The sequence below is a fragment of the Cucurbitaria berberidis genome, assembly GCF_010015615.1.
Source record: "Cucurbitaria berberidis CBS 394.84 unplaced genomic scaffold K460scaffold_1, whole genome shotgun sequence".
NCBI classification, from domain to species: Eukaryota; Fungi; Ascomycota; class Dothideomycetes; order Pleosporales; family Cucurbitariaceae; genus Cucurbitaria; species Cucurbitaria berberidis.
In genome coordinates, this window is record NW_024468935.1 from 4,222,977 (window position 1) to 4,244,298 (window position 21,322).

Here is a 21,322-nt window from a genome sequence, read left to right on the forward strand (position 1 = left end):
TAATAATCGTCCGTCTACCTGTATACATTTATAAGGATTCAATAGATGCCGTGATCGGTGTCGTGCTGATTGTCTCCAGCCTTCAAATAATACTTCTCCTATGAATCTTGATCACCAAAAGGATAGTTGAACTTGAGCAAAGCGTTCAGCCCGCCTACCCAGTGGTCTTCAGCCATATCTTCTTTGCCCATTGTTCCGCGCACGATGCTCGGTACGCCGCCTTCCCATCCTCCATCATCTCGCCTCACCTCCTCTCCAGCTATTCGAACTTCCATACCAGTGCCCAGCTTCTCTGTGATTGTTTTGCCATCGATGCTGACTTCGACTTCTCTGCCTCTATTCTTCTTCCCTAGACGTAGGGTGATGGGCGTTTCAGCAGGCAGAACAAGGGGTCTAAATGATAACGAGCGCGGGCAAATGGGCGTGACGAGTAGGGACGGAACGAGCGGATGCACTATGCTTCCTCCGCTAGAAAGACTGTATGCCGTCGATCCGGTGGGTGAGCTGATGATCATGCCATCTGCCACAGCCTCAGTGAGGAAGCGATTGTTGATATAGACATCGATGATCTTGAGATGCGGACTCGAGCCACGATGTAGTGTCACTTCATTTAGGGCATACGTGTCGCCTTCTCCCTCTACGCCACCAATCCTCTTTCCATCTGGCCCGAAGACGCCAACCTTTAGACGATTGCGTAGTAGGATACGTGCTGTTCTGTTGCTTCCCATGGCTTTTCCACGTATGTCTGCGTAGGACAGTGGCTTGTCAAGCGGATCCTCGGGCGACGTAGGTAGCCTTGGGGGGTTGCCGCCCAATGAGTCAGATAGCGTCGAATACGTGTCGGGTGCGCCGCTCATGTACACTTCTCTAAATGCTCTCTTGTACTCCCTGAACTTGAACTCTCCTAAAAACCCAATGGTGCCCATGGCAAAGCTTAACACAGGTGGCACATTTGCCGCCTGGCTGAACAGACTACTAGCCCGTAGCAAAGTGCCATCACCTCCCAGCGTGCAGACCAGATCGGTTTTATCCGAGAGATGCTGCGGTACGCCGAGGCCCTTTTTATAGGTATATACGGGGAAAGGGAGCTGTTCATGCAGTTCCTGCGCGGACTCTGGCTCGAGTATGATGTTGATGGAGGGGTACGTGGAGTGTATGTGGGTAGTGAACTCGAGGACGGATTCTGTGATGTTTGGTGTCCGTTTCTTCTTGGTGACGAGGACGTTGCGCGGTGGAGAGGGCCATTGCAGGCTGAGAAGGGTATTCGCAGGCGACTGTATGTACGAGGGCTTTATGCGTGAGGGCAGCTCGGAGATGCTCTTGATCTCGAGTCGTGAGTGGGTTAAAGAGAATTGGCGTGCCTGCGATGGTTGGGCAAAGAGCCGCCATGGCAGGACTCGGTGTTGTACAAGCTTCATTGTGGGAAGCTGCAAGCGTGCCTAGAGCAAGATGAAACAAAACAGACGCAGATGCTATCGTCTAATGTCTAAGATGTGATTTGCGCGGAGCTCAGATGGTCGCATGTGGGCCATATGATCTGCTATTGACGCGTCTTCGTCGGTGGTGCACGTCGCGTCGTCGAACTGTCGTGTGCTGTCGCGGGGAGTGAATGCTAGATCGCGGAGATAGTTTCCAGTGAAGGAGTAATCTCCATCTTCACATGCAAGTCTCACATGCAAGTGGAGCAGCGCAGAGCTTGGGTGAAAAGGTGAAAAGTTGCGAGTGGATGGGCCCTAGTTCCCGCTACGCACGCGCCCCATCCCTGTCGCGGGGTGCTTTCGTCCGCATCCGTGGTGTGGTCATCAGCTTTGAGATGGAAGGCTTCGGATCGGCATCAGCTCGTTCCTGCACAGCTCACCGTGCCTAAGAAGAAGCCATGGCCATATGCCGCGGCCTGATGACTCTGCAACACCTTGACATTCCCCCGTCCGACACCGACAACACATGAACACTGCCACTCGCTTCGTCGTTGCTCCCCACCGCATACCTCGACCACCCTAGCTCACAGGTCCACCTGAGCCGCGCCCTACGCTGCCTTGTTCATTCCCTCTACACCTCTCACGACCCTCATACGACCTGCTCCATGAATAGTACCATGACGACCGAAGGCCTGAAGCAGCGGCAGCGGCAGCCGCCCGCATCCGTGCCTGTAATCAAGAAGCTGAGAGAAGAGAGGCTTGGGAAAGCCACAGAGCCCACGCCACACCCAGGTGGAAAGATCAAGCATGGAGTCGCGAAGCAAGCTCTCCGCATGTTCTTGTTCGCCGTGTACTTTAGTACAAGCATATTCGCGTGGGTATACACGGTTCGCTGACATTCGGTCGCAGTACACTAACGCCATGCTTCAGTATCGCCATTACGCAATATATCGGCCTTCCGCTATACTTCTACAGCAAGGACCTGTTTTACGCCTGGATGGCGTTGTCAAAGCAGCATTTTGGCATTGTGTCAACCACCATGACGTATTGGTGGGCACCGGTCAAGATGCGGATCAGTGGAGATGAGAGTGTGAGGGGACAGTTCAGGAAGACCGAGGACGGAAGACTAGAATGCGACTTCCCAGAACGCATGGTCCTCGTCTCGAATCACCAGGTTCGCCAGTCCATGTCACTACCATTCGTCTAGCACGAGCTTACGCGCAGCAGATTTACACCGACTGGGTCTACCTCTGGTGGATATCCTATACCGCCTCCATGCATGGCCACCTCTACATCATTCTTAAAGAATCCATACGATACATCCCTATCCTCGGAACCGGCATGATGCTCTACGGCTTCATCTTCTTATCGCGCAAGTGGTCTACAGATAAGGAGCGCTTCCAGCACAGGCTGAAAAAGCTGAGCACTAGCCACAGCGGGCCACTGTCAGGTTCCAAGGGTCTCGATCCTATGTGGTTGCTCATATTCCCTGAAGGCACAAACCTGAGTGACAACGGCCGCATTGCGAGCAAGAAGTGGGCGGATAAAAACAATATCGAGGACCTGAGACACGCTTTGCTTCCACGCAGTACAGGCTTGTCGTTTTGTCTGCAGGAGTTGAAGACTACGGTTGACTACATGTACGATTGCACACTAGCCTATGAAGGTGTTCCGTAAGTCCCTACACAAATTTCCTCTACTCACGAAGCACTAAACTCATGCCCACAGTGTCGGACAATATGGCCAAGATCTCTTCACACTCCGTGGTACATACTTCCAAGGCCGTCCCCCGAAATCCGTGAATATGCATTGGCGCCGCTTCCGCGTCGCTGACATCCCCACTCATGATGAGAAAGTCTTTAGTGATTGGCTGCTCGCCCGCTGGCGTGAGAAAGATGACCTCTTACAATATTTCGTCGAGAATCAGCGATTTCCAGCGGACGAAGGCGTCACACCCAACGTCAACGGGGGGAAGCCGCTAGAGGGCGCTGGCTGGATCGAAACAGAAGTCCGGCCTGTAAATTGGTACGAATGGTTACAGATATTTGTCCCATTTACTGCGCTAGCACTGGTCATCAACGTCATTCTAAAGATGGCGAATATTGTCTTGAAGGTGTTAAGAGTCAAGTAGAGCAGCGTCAAGAACCCTACCTTGGCGTGTCATGATGAAGACAATGACAAGATGTTTAGACTAGACGAGACCAGACGGGATCAGGAGGTCCTGAAATCGGCCCATTTTGCTTTTTGCTGTTGTTGTTTTTCAGCAGTCTAGACAGCTTGATACCCTAAATTCATTTTCATTATCTACTCTCGTCGTGGTACGCAATAACCACGCTTACTGTGATCGAGTATACCGCGTACTACTGTAGTAATCCTTCTTCGGGCCCTTGGCATCATAGCGGACTTCCCACCACAACTCGCCTCCCTCTCCCCTACCCATAGCTTCCAAAAACTGCCAACTCGCAGTGTACAAGTCTGCAGCACAGAGATGTTGCTCCCTGTTCTTTGCGTGCAATACGTGTACGTCGCCATGTGGTTTCAGCTCGCCCATCTCAACGAACAATCCGCCCACTCCCTCTCCCTTTTCTCCTACACCCTCTGCAGTGGTAGCAGAACGCGGCATCTTCTCGTCGTCGAAGAAATGCACTGCTATATAATTTCCCTTGTCTTCTTTTCCTTTTACCTCATCGTCTGCACTGTCTACCTCGCTTTTCAATTGGTACACATACTTCCGTCTCGCAGTGAATCGGAGTCCGCTGTCTGTTACGAAGTCGCCTTGTTCGGCGTAGAGCAGCGTTAGCGGTAAGGTCGTAGAGGAAGAAAGGTTGCAAGGTGTGAATGTTGCTGTGCCGGTTACGGTGCCTGAGGGATGTGTTGAGAGGGCTGAGCGGAGGGTTCGCGTGAAGTTCCATGGGCGGTCGTCGGTGGATTCTAGGTGCCGGAAGATGGCTGCTGGGATGTTGGGGAGTTTTTGCTTTGGAACCTCATCCTTATGATCGTGTTCATTTTTTGTTTCTGGCTCCTGTGCATCGGGCTTTGTTTGTCTGATAGGCAGACTGGTGGGTAACCCCGGTGTATTTTCGCTACTATGTTTTGTTGGCAGAGCTGCTTTCGGGTCCTGGCTTTCTAGCAAGACGGCATTGACGCTTTGTAGTGTCGCTCGACTCGGGTTCAACGCTGGATTGCTTGTTGTAATCCAACTTAGTCGCTGCTTGATAAACGCTTTATTGATTCCTTTCGCCTCCATCCTCTTTTTGAGGTCTAGCTGGCCCGCATCATCCGCATATAGACATAGAATCGCGAGAGCGGTGCCTACAGAAAGATCCTTGCTCGTTGGACAGCATACAAGAATGTTGTTGGGGTGTGCTGGAAAGGACGTGAAGAATGTCAGGAGTCGTGGGAGTTGAGACCGCAGGTCGCGAGATCCGAGCTTGCCCGTTTGACATTTAAGGTGGAGGTAGTGTTGTACGTTCGCGTCTTTTAAAGAAGTAGGGGAGAGTGGCTCTGGTGTGCAGCTTATGACCACGTTGAAACCTCCTAGATCAACGTTTTGACTTGATGAGATGTACAGCTGACTAGTCGGTTTGATTAGAGTCATAACCGCACTGCTCCCATCCTTTTCTGAGATTAGTCTTTCAATAAGACTCGGTGCATCTTCTTCACTGGTTCCCATAAGTAAGTCTTTGTTCTTCCAGAACAGAGTCGGCGTGAGTCCTTGCGCCCAAGCTTCGTGGTCATCTGCAGCGCCCTGAATGTACCCATTCTCGGACCCTTCAGCGCCACGGACTCGCCGTGATGCTGTGCAAAGGACGATGGAATGGAAACCAGGAAATGAAGGCGGCGAGCTGGATAGAGAGGATTGTTGAGTCACCCAGATAGGGCGAAGTGGTTTCTGAAGCTTTGCGCGCAGATTTGGGATGTTGGGTTTGCAGATGTCCTAATCTATATTAGCCTTGAATGGCAAACGCGTTGGGCGAAGAGACTCACCAGAAATTGATGCACAAGCCCTTCAATCCTCTTCTCAATCTGCGCATGCTCACTCTCACTCACAGCCTGTGGTGGCGTAAACAGCTCATGCTTCTCTCCGAAAATCGCTCGATTAACAACACAACACCATATTGGCACAGTCTTGCTCAACGCATCCGGCATACTCTTCCCCCTCCTCGTACTGTCCACGATGACCGCACCACCCCATTTCTCTACCACATCGAGCAGCTGCAAGTTCAATCTCCTGAGACTGAATCGCCATTCACCCATGTGGCCGTCCGTGCTCTTGAAATACACTGATTCGGATTTGAGGGAGGGTGGGATGTACCAGCTGCCGCAGCGTTCGTTGGCAACCAAAGGGAGGCTGTGTAGAACTGCGACTGACGTGACAAAGTCACTATCGGTTGATATGGAGGCGAGACGATTATGTATTGAGAGTGTAGAGCGCCGGAGGGATGACAGGGTTTGTGAGAGATTTGGAGTGTTGGACAGATGCGGGAATATAATGTCCGCCTCTTTTAAGGGTTGAGACATTATGGGCCTTTAGAGGATGAATTTTAACAAGCAGCGTCGCTTGAGCTTCGCAAGCCCCGCATCATGTCCGAAGATGAACTGATCTATGATCAGTATATGGGAGCTACAGTAGAATGGTAGATTTAAGCAACTCGCGAAGCTAGCGAGTTGTTAGATGGTGCACGTTGCGGTATGGAGGAGAGAATGACTACGCGAATCGTCCTTGAGACGGGTATAAAAGTGGAAGACACTAGGCCACCTTGAGATTAGCGTGGATTCGCTCATCTGAGGACTGCGCATTAAAAGTTTGTGGAAATGAGATCTTGCCCATAATCTATCCCATTTTCGCAAAACAACGATTATCTTATTGCGCGTATGATACGAGGGAACAGTATCAAGAAGAAGGCAACAGAGCGAGTGCACGGTCCCTCGGAGCAATGGGGTATTTGGGAGAACAATCGATTACCCTGGGTTCGACTGATGTTCTATAAAGGCATGTCCTGCACAGGATTTCTTGACGAACGAATAAGGATTTAATCCGCCATTAGTATCGATGACATCAACTAGTGTTGACTGGAGTGGCTGGAAGGATTTTGTCAGCTTTCGTTAGCGTACCGAAAGAACTAATCCGTCACGCTGTGTATGCGGATGAGCGAGTCGTACATATCGGGTTTAATATAAATGTAATAGCTTCCTAGGTCGGAAAATAAGGAAGGAGAGACGTCGAGAAACCAATGAACTACTCACCTTTGGTGATGTCGGTGAATTTGGATTAAATCCAGGAACCGTCGTATACGAGCGAAACGGATAGGACCCTAAAAGATAACAGACAAATCGTATCGTACTATACTACTAGCTTAAGATATACTCGTGTTAGTATGTGTCCAGTGTGATTCGCCCAATGGCTCTAACCCCCTGTTAGTTCCGCTCGTGCGGGGGAAGAGGCGGTGCTCCTCCGCCCGTACACTCAGGCGTAGTGCTGCACAATGGGTCGTTTCCTCTCAGAATTGCTCATCTAGTTACAAGGTTTTGTTATAGGCATTCTCCTCGTAGACGTCGCTACCGAACCGAAATTAGACTTTCTAGACTGGCTTATCGGACACGGTTCACGAAGCATGTCGAATCAACTTGTCTTGCAAACTCGGCTGACCTTATCCATCCGGACCGAGCCCATGCTGTCCACGTACAATAGAAATGACAACCTCCAAATGGGAGAGATGATAGACAGTGTCCGAAGATGGAACAAAGCACACATGCGGTGCATTATCGGGGATCGGGCGGGGAATCGGTCCTTTTACAACGTAGAAGTGACAATTTCGTGACGGTAAAGATACTACACATTTCCAAACATGGAGCAAGAAACGCACGCGGTGCATCCCCGGCAAACTGGCTGGGAGGCGTCCAGAGAGAGCACCTGTGCATATCAGGAAAAGTGGGGAACGCTAGCCGAGAGGGGTGCGACAACCCGACGGCGCCCTCTTATCACGTTGATAACGGCGCCCTAGAGAGAGAATGGTTGACAGCTCGAAAGCGACGCGATGAATGCTATTGGTAGGCGACGATAGAAACGCATCGAGACGTAGGCTTGGTATGCTTTGTATGCTATCGCGTCGCGGATCCGCATCCATCTACTTGCGATGATTTAAGACCCCGCTGGGTCCTTCCAGCTCTCCAGCTCTCACAAGTCAAGCCCTCCTCTCCTTCATACAACTCCCCCACACTTCACACGCAATGGCTCTCGATCGTTTGAAGCAAGCCGCCTCCCACCTGACTGGCCAGGGCGAGCCACCACATCCATTCGACCCTCTCACCGAGGTCGAGATTGAGCGAGCAGTCGCCGTCGTCCGCAAAGAGCACAGTGATGTCTTCTTCAACGCTGTTACATTACTGGAGCCGCGCAAGGCGGAGATGCTGGTGTGGGTGAAGGACCCCGAACATACGCCACGACCACAGCGAGTTGCTGATGTAGTCTGCATCGGCCGAGGAAGCAAGGTGTACGATGGGCACGTGAACCTGGACGAGGGAAAGCTACTCTCGTGGGAACTGACGGATGGCGTGCAACCTCTGGTAAGTTAACAGCGTGAATACCGAGGTCTATATAGGTCGCTGACGATGTGCATAGATTACTATGGAAGATCTCCAAGTCGTTGAAGCTGTCGTACGAAAAGATCCCAAGGTCATTGAGCAGTGCGGCATCATCGGCATTCCTCCGGAAGAGATGCATAAAGTGTACTGTGACCGTGAGTATGCCCGTAATTCTGGGCCAGAATCACACTGACAGCAAACAGCGTGGACGATTGGCTTCGACGAGCGCTTCGGCACCAAAGTTCGCCTTCAGCAAGCCCTCATGTATTATCGCCCACACGTCGATGACAGCCAATACAGCTACCCACTCGACTTTTGTCCCATCTTCAATGCCGATACTCAAGAGATCATTCACATCGACGTACCACCAATTCGGAGACCACTAAACAGGGCATCACCGAACAACTACCATGCGGCTGCTATCGAGGCAGAAGGCGGCTTCAGGACCGACTTGAAGCCTATTAATATCACGCAGCCGGAGGGCGTGTCGTTCAAGATCGATGGCCGACATATTAGCTGGGCCAACTGGAAGCTCCACATTGGCTTCAACTACCGTGAGGGCATAGTCCTTTCTAACATTACATTCAACGACAAGGGCACAGTGCGAGACACCTTCTGGCGACTGTCTCTCGCCGAGATGGTTGTACCGTACGGTAACCCGGACCACCCACATCAGCGAAAACACGCATTCGATCTAGGAGAGTACGGCGGTGGCTACATGACCAACTCCCTCAGTTTGGGTTGTGACTGCAAAGGTGCGATCCACTACATGGACGCTGCGTTCGTCAACCGCGCCGGAGCTTCAACCACAATCAAAAACGCCATCTGCATTCACGAGGAAGACGCTGGAATTCTGTTCAAGCACACCGATTTCCGCGACGAGAGCGTAACAGTAACACGCGGTCGCAAGCTCATCATCTCTCAGATCTTCACTGCTGCCAATTACGAGTACTGTGTGTACTGGATCCTCCACCTCGACGGAACAATTCAACTCGAGATCAAGCTCACTGGTATCCTGAACACATATGCTATGCTTCCCGGCGAGGACCTCAAAGGCTGGGGCACCGAAGTCTACCCCGGCGTCAACGCACACAACCACCAGCACTTGTTCTGCCTACGAGTCGACCCCAACATTGACGGACCCGACAATACCGTCTTTATGGTCGACGCTGCACGTGGCGAGGGCGAGGTCGGTAGCGCAGAGAACAAGTATGGCAACGCGTTCTATGCAAAGAAGACGAAGCTCAGCACCCCTGAGAAGGCGGCAACGGATTACAATGGCTCGATGAGCAGGACATGGGAGATGTGCAACGAGAGTAAGCTAAATCCGTATAGCAAGAAGCCAGTAAGCTATAAATTGGTGAGCAGAGAGTGCCCGGAGTTGCTGCCGAAGCCGGGTGGGTTGGTCTGGAAGAGGGCGGGTTTCGCGCGACACGCTGTGCATGTCACAAAGTGTAAGTCTACTCTCCCAATCAGTCCCCTAAAGAGCCCAAGTACTAATATTTGTGCAGACGATGATACACAACTCCACCCAGCAGGTCGCCACGTCCCACAAACCTCCGGAGAACCTTCGCAAGGTATCCCTGCTTGGATCGAAGCAAACCCGACCGCCAACCTCGAGAATACCGATGTTGTGCTCTGGCACACATTCGGCATCACGCATTTCCCGTCCCCAGAAGACTTCCCAATCATGCCTGCTGAGCCCATGACATTGCTCCTGAGGCCCAGGAACTTCTTCACCAGGAACCCGTGCCTTGACATCCCACCGAGCTATTGCAGCGTACCGAGTGGTGTAAAGCAGGGTAGTACGCTAGTCGACAAGATTAGCAAGCTGGCGTTTGGGGAGCAGAAAGCGGAGAGTGAGTCTGCGGCTTGCTGTTCGACTAAATAAGTTCGCAGCTGGGACAGGATTGACGATATGAATATGTATATATAATGAACTTTGTCAAATTTTACTTCGTCAACCAAGTGATATACTACTATGTCAATTGACTTCTCCTAGTGAGTTTTTGCGGGTATACTCTAACAATTCGCTTATACACAAGTAAATAGACATCAGAACCACCTTGAAGATGTGTGATGTATCAATGAACTCGAGATGAGTCCGGGACAAAAGCCATGTGGTAATGACGTAGCCCCCACGCGAGACTTAGATCTGATGGCCCAAGCTCCTTGACGTCCGACCTCGGTCTTCACTATCTCCATGGCACCGATGTACTTGCGTTTCTACGGCCCAAAAATGGCATCACTTTCTGCATCCCCTATTGTAACACCCTCATAGCACAAGGTCGTGACCCAGCCCTCGAGAATGCGCCCGCGTACACCGACTGTCACCTCCCCGAACCCGCAATGCCCCGCGCATTCCCACCCGTAGAACAGAACGGCAAAGAAAAGCGACCAAATGTTCCAAAAAGCACACTCTCTGCCTCTTTGATCGAAAGCGTGGCCGGTTTCAGCGCTGGCGTGGTGTCCTGCTTGGCTGCACATCCTCTTGATCTCCTCAAGAATAGGTTACAACTGAACACTCAGAGCAGATCGCGACCTGGTGATTCATATCGCATATTACGAAATGTAATTAAAGATGAGGGCGGCGTCAAGGCGCTGTATAGAGGGCTATGGCCGAATTTACTGGGTAACAGCTTAGGCTGGGGCTTATACTTCTTGTTCTATGGGAACTTGAAAGAATTGTTTCAGAGCCGGAGGAAGAAGGGGGAACATTTGGGCAGCGCAGAGTTCTTCTCTGCAAGTATCATCGCTGGTAAGTTCTCTTTGCACCACTACCTCATATACAAGGAACAATCATTAACTTTGATTCTTTCAGGTCTTCTGACAGGCGCGTGCACAAACCCCATCTGGGTCGTGAAAACACGCATGCTCGAGCGCGGCGCAAACCACCCTTCTGCATACAAATCCATGTCCTACGGCCTAAGTCACGTCTACGAAACCCGCGGCCTCAAAGGCCTCTGGGCAGGCTTCGTTCCCTCCTCACTCGGCGTTCTGCACGGTGCGGTACAATTCAGCATATATGAGAATATGAAGAAGCGACGAGGAACTCAGGTGGGCGGACAAGAGAAGTTGAGTAACTGGGAGTACGTGTACATGAGTGGAGGAAGTAAGCTGCTCGCCGGGGCGATTACGTATCCGTACCAGCCGATTAGGGCAAGGTTACAACAGTATAGTGCTGCGCAGAAGTACAGCGGGCTTTGGGATGTACTGAATAAGACATACCATAACGAGGGGTTTCTGGCGTTCTATAAGGGGTAAGTCGCGCCGTGGCTATGTGCAGTCCAGAAGTAGAGTGCTGACATCTGAGTAGGGTGCTTCCTAACACTCTTCGAGTCATTCCCACAACGATTGTGACGTTTGTAGTTTACGAGAACACGAAGCTGTATCTACCCAAAGTTTTCCTCGACGATGAAGAACAAGGTCACGACGAAGATTAGCAAGGTGCAATCTTTCGGGATACAAGACATGGAACCAGACGAAAGAGACGATCATCCTCGATATTATATTTATCCATTATTCAGGCGAGCAATCGCAGGCATTTGGCAGGCGTAAAAGAGCATATAGATTGGAGTCTCTGGACAGTTACGAATAATGGCACTCTTACCTACGATATGCAACCTCACTCGGATTATGGCTACTCTGAAATCGCTTAGTGTCACAATGAGCAGGTGGGTTGACTAATTACGCTCATTGCGAGACATTACTGGGGCACTGGTGCTGACATTGTGAGGTAGAGCGAGGTAGAGAATGGGTATGCTGTTTCTGAGACCACATTGTGGGGCAACAGACAGCTTCCATCGGAGATCGTTAACTTGCACTCGGGTTGTTTGTTCACCTCGTGGACGTCTTGCCTTTCACTAGACACCCGGCCCTGAAGAAGTGCCCTCGGATCCCTCCTAGACTATGTGCGTTGACAACCACGACCCGTTGCCATTACGACGAGACCCGGGACTGTTCACCAGTGAAGCCCCTTTCAACAATAAAACCTGCAGGCTCTGTTCTGTTACTGCCACTCATCCTAGAACGGTAAAGAAGACCGCCCACCTCTTCCTAGATTTGCCAGATCACACCCGCAAAGCAACTCAACTCCACTGAACTTCAACTCTTCAGATCTTCGCAAAGACATTACCAATCGTCATGGCTCCTAAAGTGCCGACCCTCAAGGGGAAGAAATCCAACCTCGGCAAGTTACTCTTGTCATCCTCCCCGTCAGATGCGCCCTCCAGTAACTCACGTTCCGCGACTCCCCGTTCAGATGCTTCGACGCCGCGTATTGGTCAGCGCCACACTCCAGGTAGTCTCCGAACTCTGCTTGGACGCCTTCGCGACAAACAGCCGGAGTTTGAGATGTTGTCTCCATCTTCGTCATCTCTCGCTCCGGAGCCCTCCCCACCAAAGATCTCCAAGCTGGCAAAGGCATTTGTCGACTCCTTAACCACCCAGCAGCTTTCCAACTTCCTGACTTGGATGCTCTACTATGATGTGGTCGAACTCCCAGACTCGCCTACTATGTGGTACGAGATGATCAACTCGATGGAGATGCGTGGCTGGGTCGCCTTGGGTGAGTTTCTCTTCAAGGCCGTCGAGACAGGTTACGGCTTCGATCTCATTGTCTTGGACTCGATTTGCGATCGCATCAATCTTAAGCGAACCACTGTCCACGATCTCCTGATGCAGTTTGCTAACCCAAAGATGATGGCCTTTACGCAGTCTGCTACTACTATCCGCGCTGCAACAGCAGAGGGCAAGTCAGAGTTGGAGGTCTTCGAAGCAGCACAGGCTAAGTTGTATTCACTACACAAGCTCGCTACAAATCTTAAGCCGACGGAAAACTCAATCTACGATGTATGGCATGCGATGGTCCAGAAGCGTCTTCGGGGCTTTCAGCACCTGGTGATTGGCCCGCGCATTGCTCACCTTCGCTCAGGCGTGCCCCTTATCACTGCTCCCACTCCTGATCAGTCGCCAAAGGAGATCCAAGACAGCATCAAGCTCAAGTACTTATATGAGGCGATGCAGCAGGAGCGTCGAGTACCGTTAGTGCGCTATGGTATTCACTCGGGCGCGACTGCGCGTGTCCATCCTACGCCACCGTCTTCACCACTTAGCACCGTGTCTGATCAGAATGATATTGAGCTTGCTCGATCACACGCGATCCAGCTTATGAAAGCTAACCAAGACCTACATGCACAAGTTGCAAAGCTCACTCGCGAGAATGAGGAGTTGACAGAATCCAACGATAGCCTGGCGCGTAAGATTGCTACTCTCGGTGGGATCCAGCCAGCTTCGTACGCATCGCCGGCCCACCTCCAGGTCCCGCAGGCTCGCGGCCGGCCACGTTCACTCTCGCATGGCACTGGAGAGAAACTTGCTGCCGAGGTAAACGCAAAACTCAACATTTCTCAGCGCTCACACAAGCGCAAGCAATCCGAAATCCTATCGTGGAAGTATGAGGATATCTTCTCGCCACTAGAAGGAAAGCCGATGCCAGCGTTGCGGCTATCCGACCCTGCCACTGCGGAGTTAGTAGCACCCAATCCTCCTCCTGCGATCCCGCATATTCACTCGCCGCGTCCTGTCAGCCACACATCTAATCGTACCCGTCGTAGTGGAATGATTTTCGACCCTGCATCGGTGGCGCATCTAGCTAGTGTAGGCGAATCGACACCACATGTAGTTGAGTCCGATGACGAGCAGAATGCAGTTGAAGTCTCTACTCCAACCCCGCTGATGCGTCAGCGGTTGAACTACGAGTAGATGTACGGAGAACAGGCATTCACGGAATAGAACTGTTTACTCCCCTGGGCTTACTCAACAGGATTGAACAAGGGGGTTTTCTGGAGCTGAAATAGTCTGAAAGCTGTAGTAGAGAAGGTCAATATTGATGATGTCAAAAGGTGGTCTTACGAGGGGTTTTGAAAACCAAAGTTATGATTCTTGGTAGACACTTAGTAGAGCGTAAATATCTTTGCACCCGTAGCGGATCTGTGCTTAGGCTACAATGTTACTCATAGGTATCAAGTTGCTGATGAATGAAGCAAGCCCCACGCATGACGTCTCTGTGCTATCGCTTGAAAGTGATCGTTCCCTGCCTCATTTCCCATTCGACCTAGCTAACAATCTCCTGACGCCATTGCTCCATAGTCTTGCTAGCGTGCTTGGCAATATGTACCTGAGCTTCCTCCTTGAACTTGACCTCGTTCCAGTGGTAGTTCAGCGTTACCAATGTGTTGACTGGGTCGCTGAACTCCGGTAAAAGCAATAGCGAGTACACAGTGTCGATCAAATCCTTGGTGCTTGTATCTACGGTCCAGTTGCGATCCAGAATGGAGTGGAAGATGCGGCCATGCCTATTGATGTTTGGATGATAGATGGGGGTGAGCAATCGCGCCTGGGGCGGAAAATTGGGATAGCTCAACATAGAGAAGGAATGTACCACCAGCGTACGTGCTCTCGGGTGGACCTGCATTAGCACACTTGTCAGCATATTCTCAAAATATACGCGGAAAAATTGTCAAGCCCGAGCAGCTTCACGGACAGCGCTTTCAGATAACCAAAGGGGACATACCTTGCATAACGACCTTCCATAGGCCCATGTTCGGCTCACAAATGAAGACGTCGTAATGAGGATGCACCTTAGCGCCTAAATTGCGTATCTCATTATGAATCCTAGTTAGACGCAAGTTGTTGTCAGTGCGGTTTTGAGGGGCGTGGTTGGTAAAGTGGCCAAGCTCTATGAAGGACTCCTCGAGTTTCTCCTTACGATCTGGGCAATGATCTCGGGTCACACGCTCAATGAAAATTTCCCAACTAGCCTTGCGGAAAGGTATAAAAGGTGGGACTTGCGCGGAATTGAGCGCGATGGTAGTGTTCGTTGTCCTCGTCTTCATCATCATCATTATTATTGCCTAGGATCGTCGTCTCCGGTCGCTCCAAGAGTGAGAGGACAGGCTCCATCTCGCAGATTGCCATAGCTTCCTCCAAAGTTTTCGGCTCGAAGGTATAGTCACCAGTCAGATAGCTAAGAGTCCTCAGCTCGATGTTTCGGGCTTCCCCTAGGCAGAACAATCAACGACGATACCGGCTTGTGAAAGACGTAATGCAAGATCCACTGCGGTATGCTTGGATTTGTTGCCTTCCCCATCCGAGATGCAAATGATGCGCAACTTCGCCTAGGGATACTTTTCGGCATATCGTTGAAGCTGATCTTGCGCAAGCGCAAGACTATCCCAAATAGCTGTGTCTCCAGAAGCGGCCATGTTGTTCAATTTGTGCCGGAAGTTTTCCACAGCATAGGTTATGCCCTGCGACACCGAGGCCTTAGTGCCGAACGTCACGAGACCAACGTGGGTTTGGTAATTGTAGTACGATTGATGAACGCATCGAACATCTGCTTCAGCACATCCAAGCGATTCAGGGTGTTTGCGAGGCTCTCGGCAGTGCGTGGCGCTTTTCCTAGGTGTAGCTTAAACACATAGGGGCGATCGCTAGCTCCATTTCGATAAGCAACCTCCTCTTCCGAATCTTCATCGTCTTCGCCCTTGTCGATGCAGGACTCCTGTGTCAACTTGCCGGTCGAATCTGTACCATTGAAAAAGCTTGATATGGGCTCCCAATGTTCAGTGACGACGTCTCCTTCCATTTGACCATCACCAACATCACACATCTTTGTCCAGAAGGCGAAAGGGCTCCCTACAGGGGTTGAGGATCCTATCATGAATTTCTGCCGATGAGATCGGAATACAGCAGATGCCAAGGACTAGGTTGTCCTTTTTGGTTCCCAATACGATAATATAGTCTCGGTGTATGAGTCTTCATAGATTTTGACTAGACACATCTCTTCCGTCTCGCCATTTGCGTTCGATTCTGTCGTTGACTCCACAGGTGTGATGAAGACATGATGGGCTGTTTTGATTACATCACTAATAGAATCCTGGGAAGGCGGGACTCGTGAATTCCTGTGTTGTAGCTCATAGCTCATGTAGCGTCCCATTGTCAAGCGGAATGCGATTTCCCAGAGTTCCTTCAACTTCAGATCGCGCGGTAGCATCACGGACCACGTATTGAGTGGAGATTTGATAGAGACACGTAAGGCATGCGATTTTCCTCGAAGGCTCCCATATCTTGGAGTGATGTCCGAACCGTCGAGAAATGCGATGATTTCCTCTTTCTTTTGCACATCGAGACGTAAGTCGAGACTGGGTAGAATCAAGTTAGTGAGCGGCGACGACTCGTTCGTTTGAAACCATCGCTCAATGTTCTTCCGCTCGTATGTGTAATAATCGACCGTAATCACAGGATCTTCCATTACCGCATTGCTGATGTGGCAGCAATACTCTCGCGGGATCTCGAAATCCGTGGTTCAAGATCCGACTTGCTGTACTGCCTTGTAAACCTCTGGTACGGCGTCACCCGGTTTCCACATGAGTGGATTGGGCGAGGGCGCGTGCTCGCCAAGGCCGGTGAGAAACCAGGCACAAAGCACCTTCTTGTGTTTCTGGAGGCGTGACGATCGGTTTTTCAAAAAATATCCAACTCGCGTTCGACACTGTCCGCTCGATTCCGAAAGTGGTAGTGGGTCGCCCGTCGTCGAATATCTTCCAACTCTTGGCTCTTGGCTTCAATCTGCTGATCGTCAAGTTGTTAAATGATCTTTAGTACTTTCTCAGCGTTCTGACGGCGATGATAGTCGTCCCGTCCCGTGCTTATGATGGCAACGATATCGTCATAAGACTCGTGGGCCTTTAGGTATTGTTTAAGCTCATCTGTGTCAGGGAGATGAAACGCAGGATTCTTATGGCGGAAGGCGCGCGTGACCACGTGTTTCGGTACGCGCAAACAACGGGAAGATGAGAGAAGGTTGTGGCGTAGGCGAGTCTCGGCTTGACAAACGAACTTAGGGGATGTAAACGCGAACATAGAGCCGAACGGATCTCTGAAGCAGCCCCGGGATCAGATAATTTGAGCGTCGGTGAGCTGCAACTGTGATGTGTGGAGCTGGAAAGTAGATGCGACTACACTAGGTCATGGCACCATAGTGCAAACCGAATATATTCTTCAAGCTCTTGAGCTTTGCAAACGATTGCTAAGAAGCGCTGGAAGAGAGAGCTGGGCAATGCGGCAGACACTAATAGAGACGAAAAGCTAATTGAAATAATCAGTCAGGCCATGGACTGAGGGCTAATCTTGCAAATCGTGCTACCTTAAAAGCAACCCGACAGGCAAACGAATAACTTTTTGGAAAACTTGGGGGTAGAGAAAGCCATCACAATGACAGATCTTAAAAAAAATACACTGAATAATGAAGAATTACAGACGCTATTGCCATATGTTTGCGAGGTATATCAAGGAAAGTGATAGAATGGCCCAAAATAAAGGAGACTCAGCAGCACAATCTCCTTAGGCGTATGCTACTCATATGTTTTTGTAACTCGCGTGGACGCTAAGATACAAGTAATCCGATCGAGTTGAGAAGTAAAATGACAAGCGAGCATGAAATCCGGAACTACATTCAAGAATGATTCCTGAGGTGGAGGCCGAAGGACGCGGTCGGGTGAAGCCAAACGCCACGTTAGCGCGTTCTTATCGATAAGCGCGGAATAATATACAACTGTCCACATCACCTTGAACGTCCCTCCACCTTGAAAGTTCCAGCTGTGTCCTCGACAGATAAATCTGCGTATACAGATATATCGGCTCAACCGGACGAAAAAAAACATTTCAACGCCCACCATGGAGTCGCCAGACACATTCACGCTCCTCCCATTAGAAATGGACCCAACCACCAAGGCCATCTCCGCATCAAGCAACCTCAGCAACGCGCTGACCACCGAGCTCGCGGCTCTAAACTCGCTCCACAAAGGCCTCCTCAACGTCGAAACACCCACCGGTACACCGCCCCCGCCCGTCCCAGTAAACCCCAAGCGCTCAGCGCAAATCGGCAAGCTGCGCGAATCGGGCAACGCCGAGTTCCGCAAGGGCAACCACGGCCAAGCAGTCAAGCTCTACGGGCTCGCAATCGATATGGCTCTAGGCCGACCACACTGGGAGCCGTCAGGCTTGGTGAGGGAAGAGGTGTCGGGTTTACTGAGCAATCGCGCGCAGGCGAACATGGCGCAGCAGAATTGGGCCGAGGGCGCGGTAGATGCAGAGGCGAGTGTGGAGATGAAGAAGGTAGGGAACGCAAAGGGATGGTGGAGGAGGGGGAAGTGTTTGCTTGAGATGGGGAGGTTGGATGAGGCGGATCAGTGGGTCAAGCAAGGGTTGGAGTTTGAGGCTACGGAACAAGACTTGGTACAGTTGAAGGATGAGATTGAGAAGAGGAAGGGCGGAGCATGAGGGAAAGCTTGCAGTGTTGAGTCTATATACTGGGAGAAGATGTCATCACAGTGTGCATTGCAAGGCGTTGTTGGCGCTATGGGTTTCCATCGATCCCAGGCTTTCTGAGGGAGAGTTAGTACTTCTGCATACCCCTATGAATTATTTCCAGTTATGTTGCACAGCACTTGACTTTGTAACCAATTAGTGATGTTCTATTACGTCATGTTGGGTTTGGTGAGTCAGACCGGTGGTTGCGCCTTCTCTCCAAGGTTCCTATGCTTTGCAGAACCTACAAACTCCTTCTGTCGGTACACGCCTCTGCAACACCCGTCTAATCTCTTCCATCACAACTCTGTTGCAGTTGACGTACACATTCACTAGGGGCGTTCGTACTTTCGCCAGGCTAAAGTGATACCTGGACAACCTCAGCCCTTCACGACACCCAAGTCTAAAACCAGTGCTTTTCATTTACGCTCTCTACCACCACGGAATCGCCTTCGTACGTCGCACATATCGGTGAAGATCTTTGGCTCTCGCATCGCAGTAGCCTCGTATTCCGCTTTCCATCATCGAAGCCAAAGTTCAACAAGATCATTGACCTCGAGCCTCTGAAAGCATCAATCAAGCAGGACCAGGCAGACCAAGTGTCTGTCTTTTGTGAGTCATTGATTCCAGCAAAGTCAACAGATAATCAATAATAGACAACCGTTTCAGTTCCCGCGCTTCAGCACATTTCACAGTGAAGTGGATGTCCGGATCTTATTCCCTTCCTTCCACATCAAACATGGCAAATATGAAGGCTCGTACCTCGGGGGTTCGCATCTCCAATATGCCTTCCTTCCTAAATACGAGCCAAGATTAAGCAACCGATCTCCATGCACTTCCAGGGGGGTAGGGAATCCTTAATTCGTAACAAGCAAAGTTGCCAGCAGCCGCGGTACTTCGGCCAAGCAGGGCCAGCTTCACAAACCAGCATGGAGGCGAGACGCCGGACAGTTCCTTCGCTCCTGTGCTGCTTTCGCATGTGGAGTGGGAGGTGAATTTCCGTGCTCTTACATACATATATATGTACGTTAGATTTGTTAGCTTCATGAATAGAAAGACCTTATTCGCGAACTATGTCTATGTTACGTTTGAAAGAACAAGATGGTCCACGGAAAGCTTCGCTATGCACTTACTGCACTACATGCTACACATCGCCTTGCACTAACGGCCACAGTAACCAATCTCATATGAGCCACAGTGTAGGCGTATAATATGTTCTCATTCACGATCCCCTCCACATTCAGTAGCCCTCGCTACCCCCTTCCCCACTCCCCATTAGGCATATCATCGTGTGTTCTCCCTATGATCTTGACGCTCTCGAGCAGAGCCTCGAGGGAGGCGCCTTATGATTGTAGGTGCGCGCCGTTTGATTGCTGTTTGACCTTCGCATAGGGTTTAGACTAGCCTAGAGCTCGTCGGAAAGGAGCATGGAAAACAGAAGACTTGGTTGTGGCTTTGACTTCTGCCTTGGTGTTGCATGTCTTTTCTTGAGGCCAGGGAATTTAGACAAGAGAGTTTGCATCAAACAAAGAGAACAGTCATTGAATACGGATAAGAACAAAAAAGGTCCCCGGCGGTGAAACGACTGCTGCAGTAGTCAGTGTGTATGGTTATGATCATTTTATTTTCAATCAATTTAGTGCAATCACACTCCTGAAATCGGGCGGCGGGGGCTGACGAGTTGTGTCCACCGCCATAGTGCGACTGCATAGGCACGAGAGGCCAATTTCATAAGTAGGAAGTAGGAATGGAAGTGACATAGCTTTTCTAAACTATACAATTAGCAAGCATGGCACCTAGTCACTCAGACGAGCCACGAGGACCGACCGCAATAGCGCCCCTCATTGAAATACGGATCTCATATGAACCCAGACATAAAAACTAGCCGGTATGAATCGCGCGTTTACTCGTCCTTGACCCCACCACGGCCAGCACGCTCCGCAGCCTCGATGCTCTTCTTGTCCGTCTTGATCTCTCCGCCGGACATCGCGCCCATCATACCACCGCTAGCCTTCCATGGCCTTTGTAGGTCGCCTGTAGCCGATTGTCCGAGGAGATGGACCTTGACGAGATTGCCCTCGAAAGCGCCCTTCAAAGGAATGATGGACTGGATCAGGAGCGGGTTGGTGTACTTGAAGTAAATGTGCATGACACCCATCATGCCGACACCCATGAGCTGGGCCTTGAAAAGCTCGCGCAGCTTTTGCAGGTCATAGGCCTTGACGGTCGTAGCGACAAATTTCGGCTCTTCGCCGGAACCCATGGGGGCGGGCTCGACGTATTTGACGACGGTCATGTCTGGATGTGTTAGCCGTTTGCTCACGCGCAGAGCCGCCATAATCCCGCAAAGCTCGACTTCAGGGGTCTTGTAGGACGCACCATTCTTCTTGTTGATCTGTGCCTGAACGTAGAGGTAGACACCCGCGATGATGAGGTTGGAGACGATGTAGAGGACGCGCACGCCATTGAGGACGTTCGGGTCATCAAATGGTATCTTCTTGGAGATCTGCATGAACCCCCTGCGTGATTATTAGACGCCAGTTATTTCGGACAGCGTATATATGACACCTACAGGATGATGACCAGGTTGGTACTGCGCGGCGGAATTAGCAAACTGTCTTCTCTAGGACATCGCAGACGTGGATGACGTACATTTGAGGGCTGATAGCCATTGTGAAGGTTGAGACTGGTGACTCCGAAGTGGATGTGAGAGTGCGCGGCGGCGAGTGTTCGAGATGGCCTTTGGCGGTGCTGGATACGGGCGCAAATGTGGGAGTGAAAGGAGCGCGGGCGGACTTTTGTGGTGGGCGTCGGTCTAGCGCGAACCCAAGAGGCCAGGTTCGATGTTGCAGGTGGCCCGCGGTAAACTAACCTCAACAGGAATTCACTCTTCCAGGAGCGTCCAACGCCTTCTCGGGACAGATATCGTGATTGTAGAAACCCAAAAT

The 21,322-nt window shown here is 51.0% G+C and overlaps 9 protein-coding genes across 9 annotated transcripts; 4 read left to right on the top strand and 5 right to left on the bottom strand.

Annotated features, from left to right (window-relative positions):
• Positions 1 to 98: 98 nt before the first annotated feature.
• K460DRAFT_273874 (NADH kinase-like protein POS5) lies at positions 99 to 1,418 on the bottom strand (the record flags this gene model as incomplete). The annotated part of the gene is made up of 1 exon (XM_040927915.1): positions 99 to 1,418. The coding sequence occupies one exon, from the start codon at positions 1,416 to 1,418 to the stop codon at positions 99 to 101; it is 1,320 nt and encodes a 439-aa protein (XP_040793734.1).
• A 557-nt stretch (positions 1,419 to 1,975) lies between these two features.
• K460DRAFT_29134 (acyltransferase-domain-containing protein) lies at positions 1,976 to 3,651 on the top strand. The gene is made up of 4 exons (XM_040929273.1): positions 1,976 to 2,292; positions 2,349 to 2,592; positions 2,646 to 3,091; positions 3,147 to 3,651. The coding sequence occupies exons 1-4, from the start codon at positions 2,084 to 2,086 to the stop codon at positions 3,547 to 3,549; spliced, it is 1,302 nt and encodes a 433-aa protein (XP_040793735.1). The 5' UTR covers positions 1,976 to 2,083; the 3' UTR covers positions 3,550 to 3,651.
• Positions 3,652 to 3,753: 102 nt separating this feature from the next.
• Positions 3,754 to 5,939, bottom strand: K460DRAFT_382670 (tRNA A64-2'-O-ribosylphosphate transferase; the record flags this gene model as incomplete). The annotated part of the gene is made up of 2 exons (XM_040935417.1): positions 3,754 to 5,355; positions 5,406 to 5,939. 2 exons carry the CDS (start codon positions 5,937 to 5,939, stop codon positions 3,754 to 3,756), a joined length of 2,136 nt encoding a protein of 711 aa, XP_040793736.1.
• A 1,710-nt stretch (positions 5,940 to 7,649) lies between these two features.
• K460DRAFT_373242 (uncharacterized protein) lies at positions 7,650 to 11,446 on the top strand (the record flags this gene model as incomplete). Its single annotated transcript, XM_040934567.1, has 7 exons — positions 7,650 to 7,985; positions 8,041 to 8,158; positions 8,207 to 9,457; positions 9,515 to 9,880; positions 10,285 to 10,761; positions 10,825 to 11,263; positions 11,320 to 11,446. 7 exons carry the CDS (start codon positions 7,650 to 7,652, stop codon positions 11,444 to 11,446), a joined length of 3,114 nt encoding a protein of 1,037 aa, XP_040793737.1.
• Positions 11,447 to 12,146: 700 nt separating this feature from the next.
• K460DRAFT_401201 (uncharacterized protein) lies at positions 12,147 to 13,766 on the top strand (the record flags this gene model as incomplete). Its single annotated transcript, XM_040936399.1, has 1 exon — positions 12,147 to 13,766. One exon carries the CDS (start codon positions 12,147 to 12,149, stop codon positions 13,764 to 13,766), a length of 1,620 nt encoding a protein of 539 aa, XP_040793738.1.
• A 122-nt stretch (positions 13,767 to 13,888) lies between these two features.
• Positions 13,889 to 14,908, bottom strand: K460DRAFT_423762 (uncharacterized protein; the record flags this gene model as incomplete). Its single annotated transcript, XM_040938208.1, has 3 exons — positions 13,889 to 14,359; positions 14,457 to 14,472; positions 14,578 to 14,908. 3 exons carry the CDS (start codon positions 14,906 to 14,908, stop codon positions 14,119 to 14,121), a joined length of 588 nt encoding a protein of 195 aa, XP_040793739.1. The 3' UTR covers positions 13,889 to 14,118.
• A 109-nt stretch (positions 14,909 to 15,017) lies between these two features.
• Positions 15,018 to 16,317, bottom strand: K460DRAFT_423776 (uncharacterized protein; the record flags this gene model as incomplete). The annotated part of the gene is made up of 2 exons (XM_040938209.1): positions 15,018 to 15,768; positions 15,928 to 16,317. 2 exons carry the CDS (start codon positions 16,315 to 16,317, stop codon positions 15,343 to 15,345), a joined length of 816 nt encoding a protein of 271 aa, XP_040793740.1. The 3' UTR covers positions 15,018 to 15,342.
• A 1,677-nt stretch (positions 16,318 to 17,994) lies between these two features.
• Positions 17,995 to 18,514, top strand: K460DRAFT_361948 (uncharacterized protein). The gene has a single exon (XM_040932548.1). The coding sequence runs from the start codon at positions 18,033 to 18,035 to the stop codon at positions 18,345 to 18,347; it is 315 nt and encodes a 104-aa protein (XP_040793741.1). The 5' UTR covers positions 17,995 to 18,032; the 3' UTR covers positions 18,348 to 18,514.
• A 1,510-nt stretch (positions 18,515 to 20,024) lies between these two features.
• Positions 20,025 to 21,177, bottom strand: K460DRAFT_391516 (inorganic phosphate transport PHO88). The gene is made up of 4 exons (XM_040935835.1): positions 21,027 to 21,177; positions 20,947 to 20,967; positions 20,754 to 20,893; positions 20,025 to 20,672 (listed from the first exon to the last, which is right to left on the bottom strand). The coding sequence occupies exons 1-4, from the start codon at positions 21,044 to 21,046 to the stop codon at positions 20,278 to 20,280; spliced, it is 576 nt and encodes a 191-aa protein (XP_040793742.1). The 5' UTR covers positions 21,047 to 21,177; the 3' UTR covers positions 20,025 to 20,277.
• Between the last annotated feature and the right edge of the window lie 145 nt (positions 21,178 to 21,322).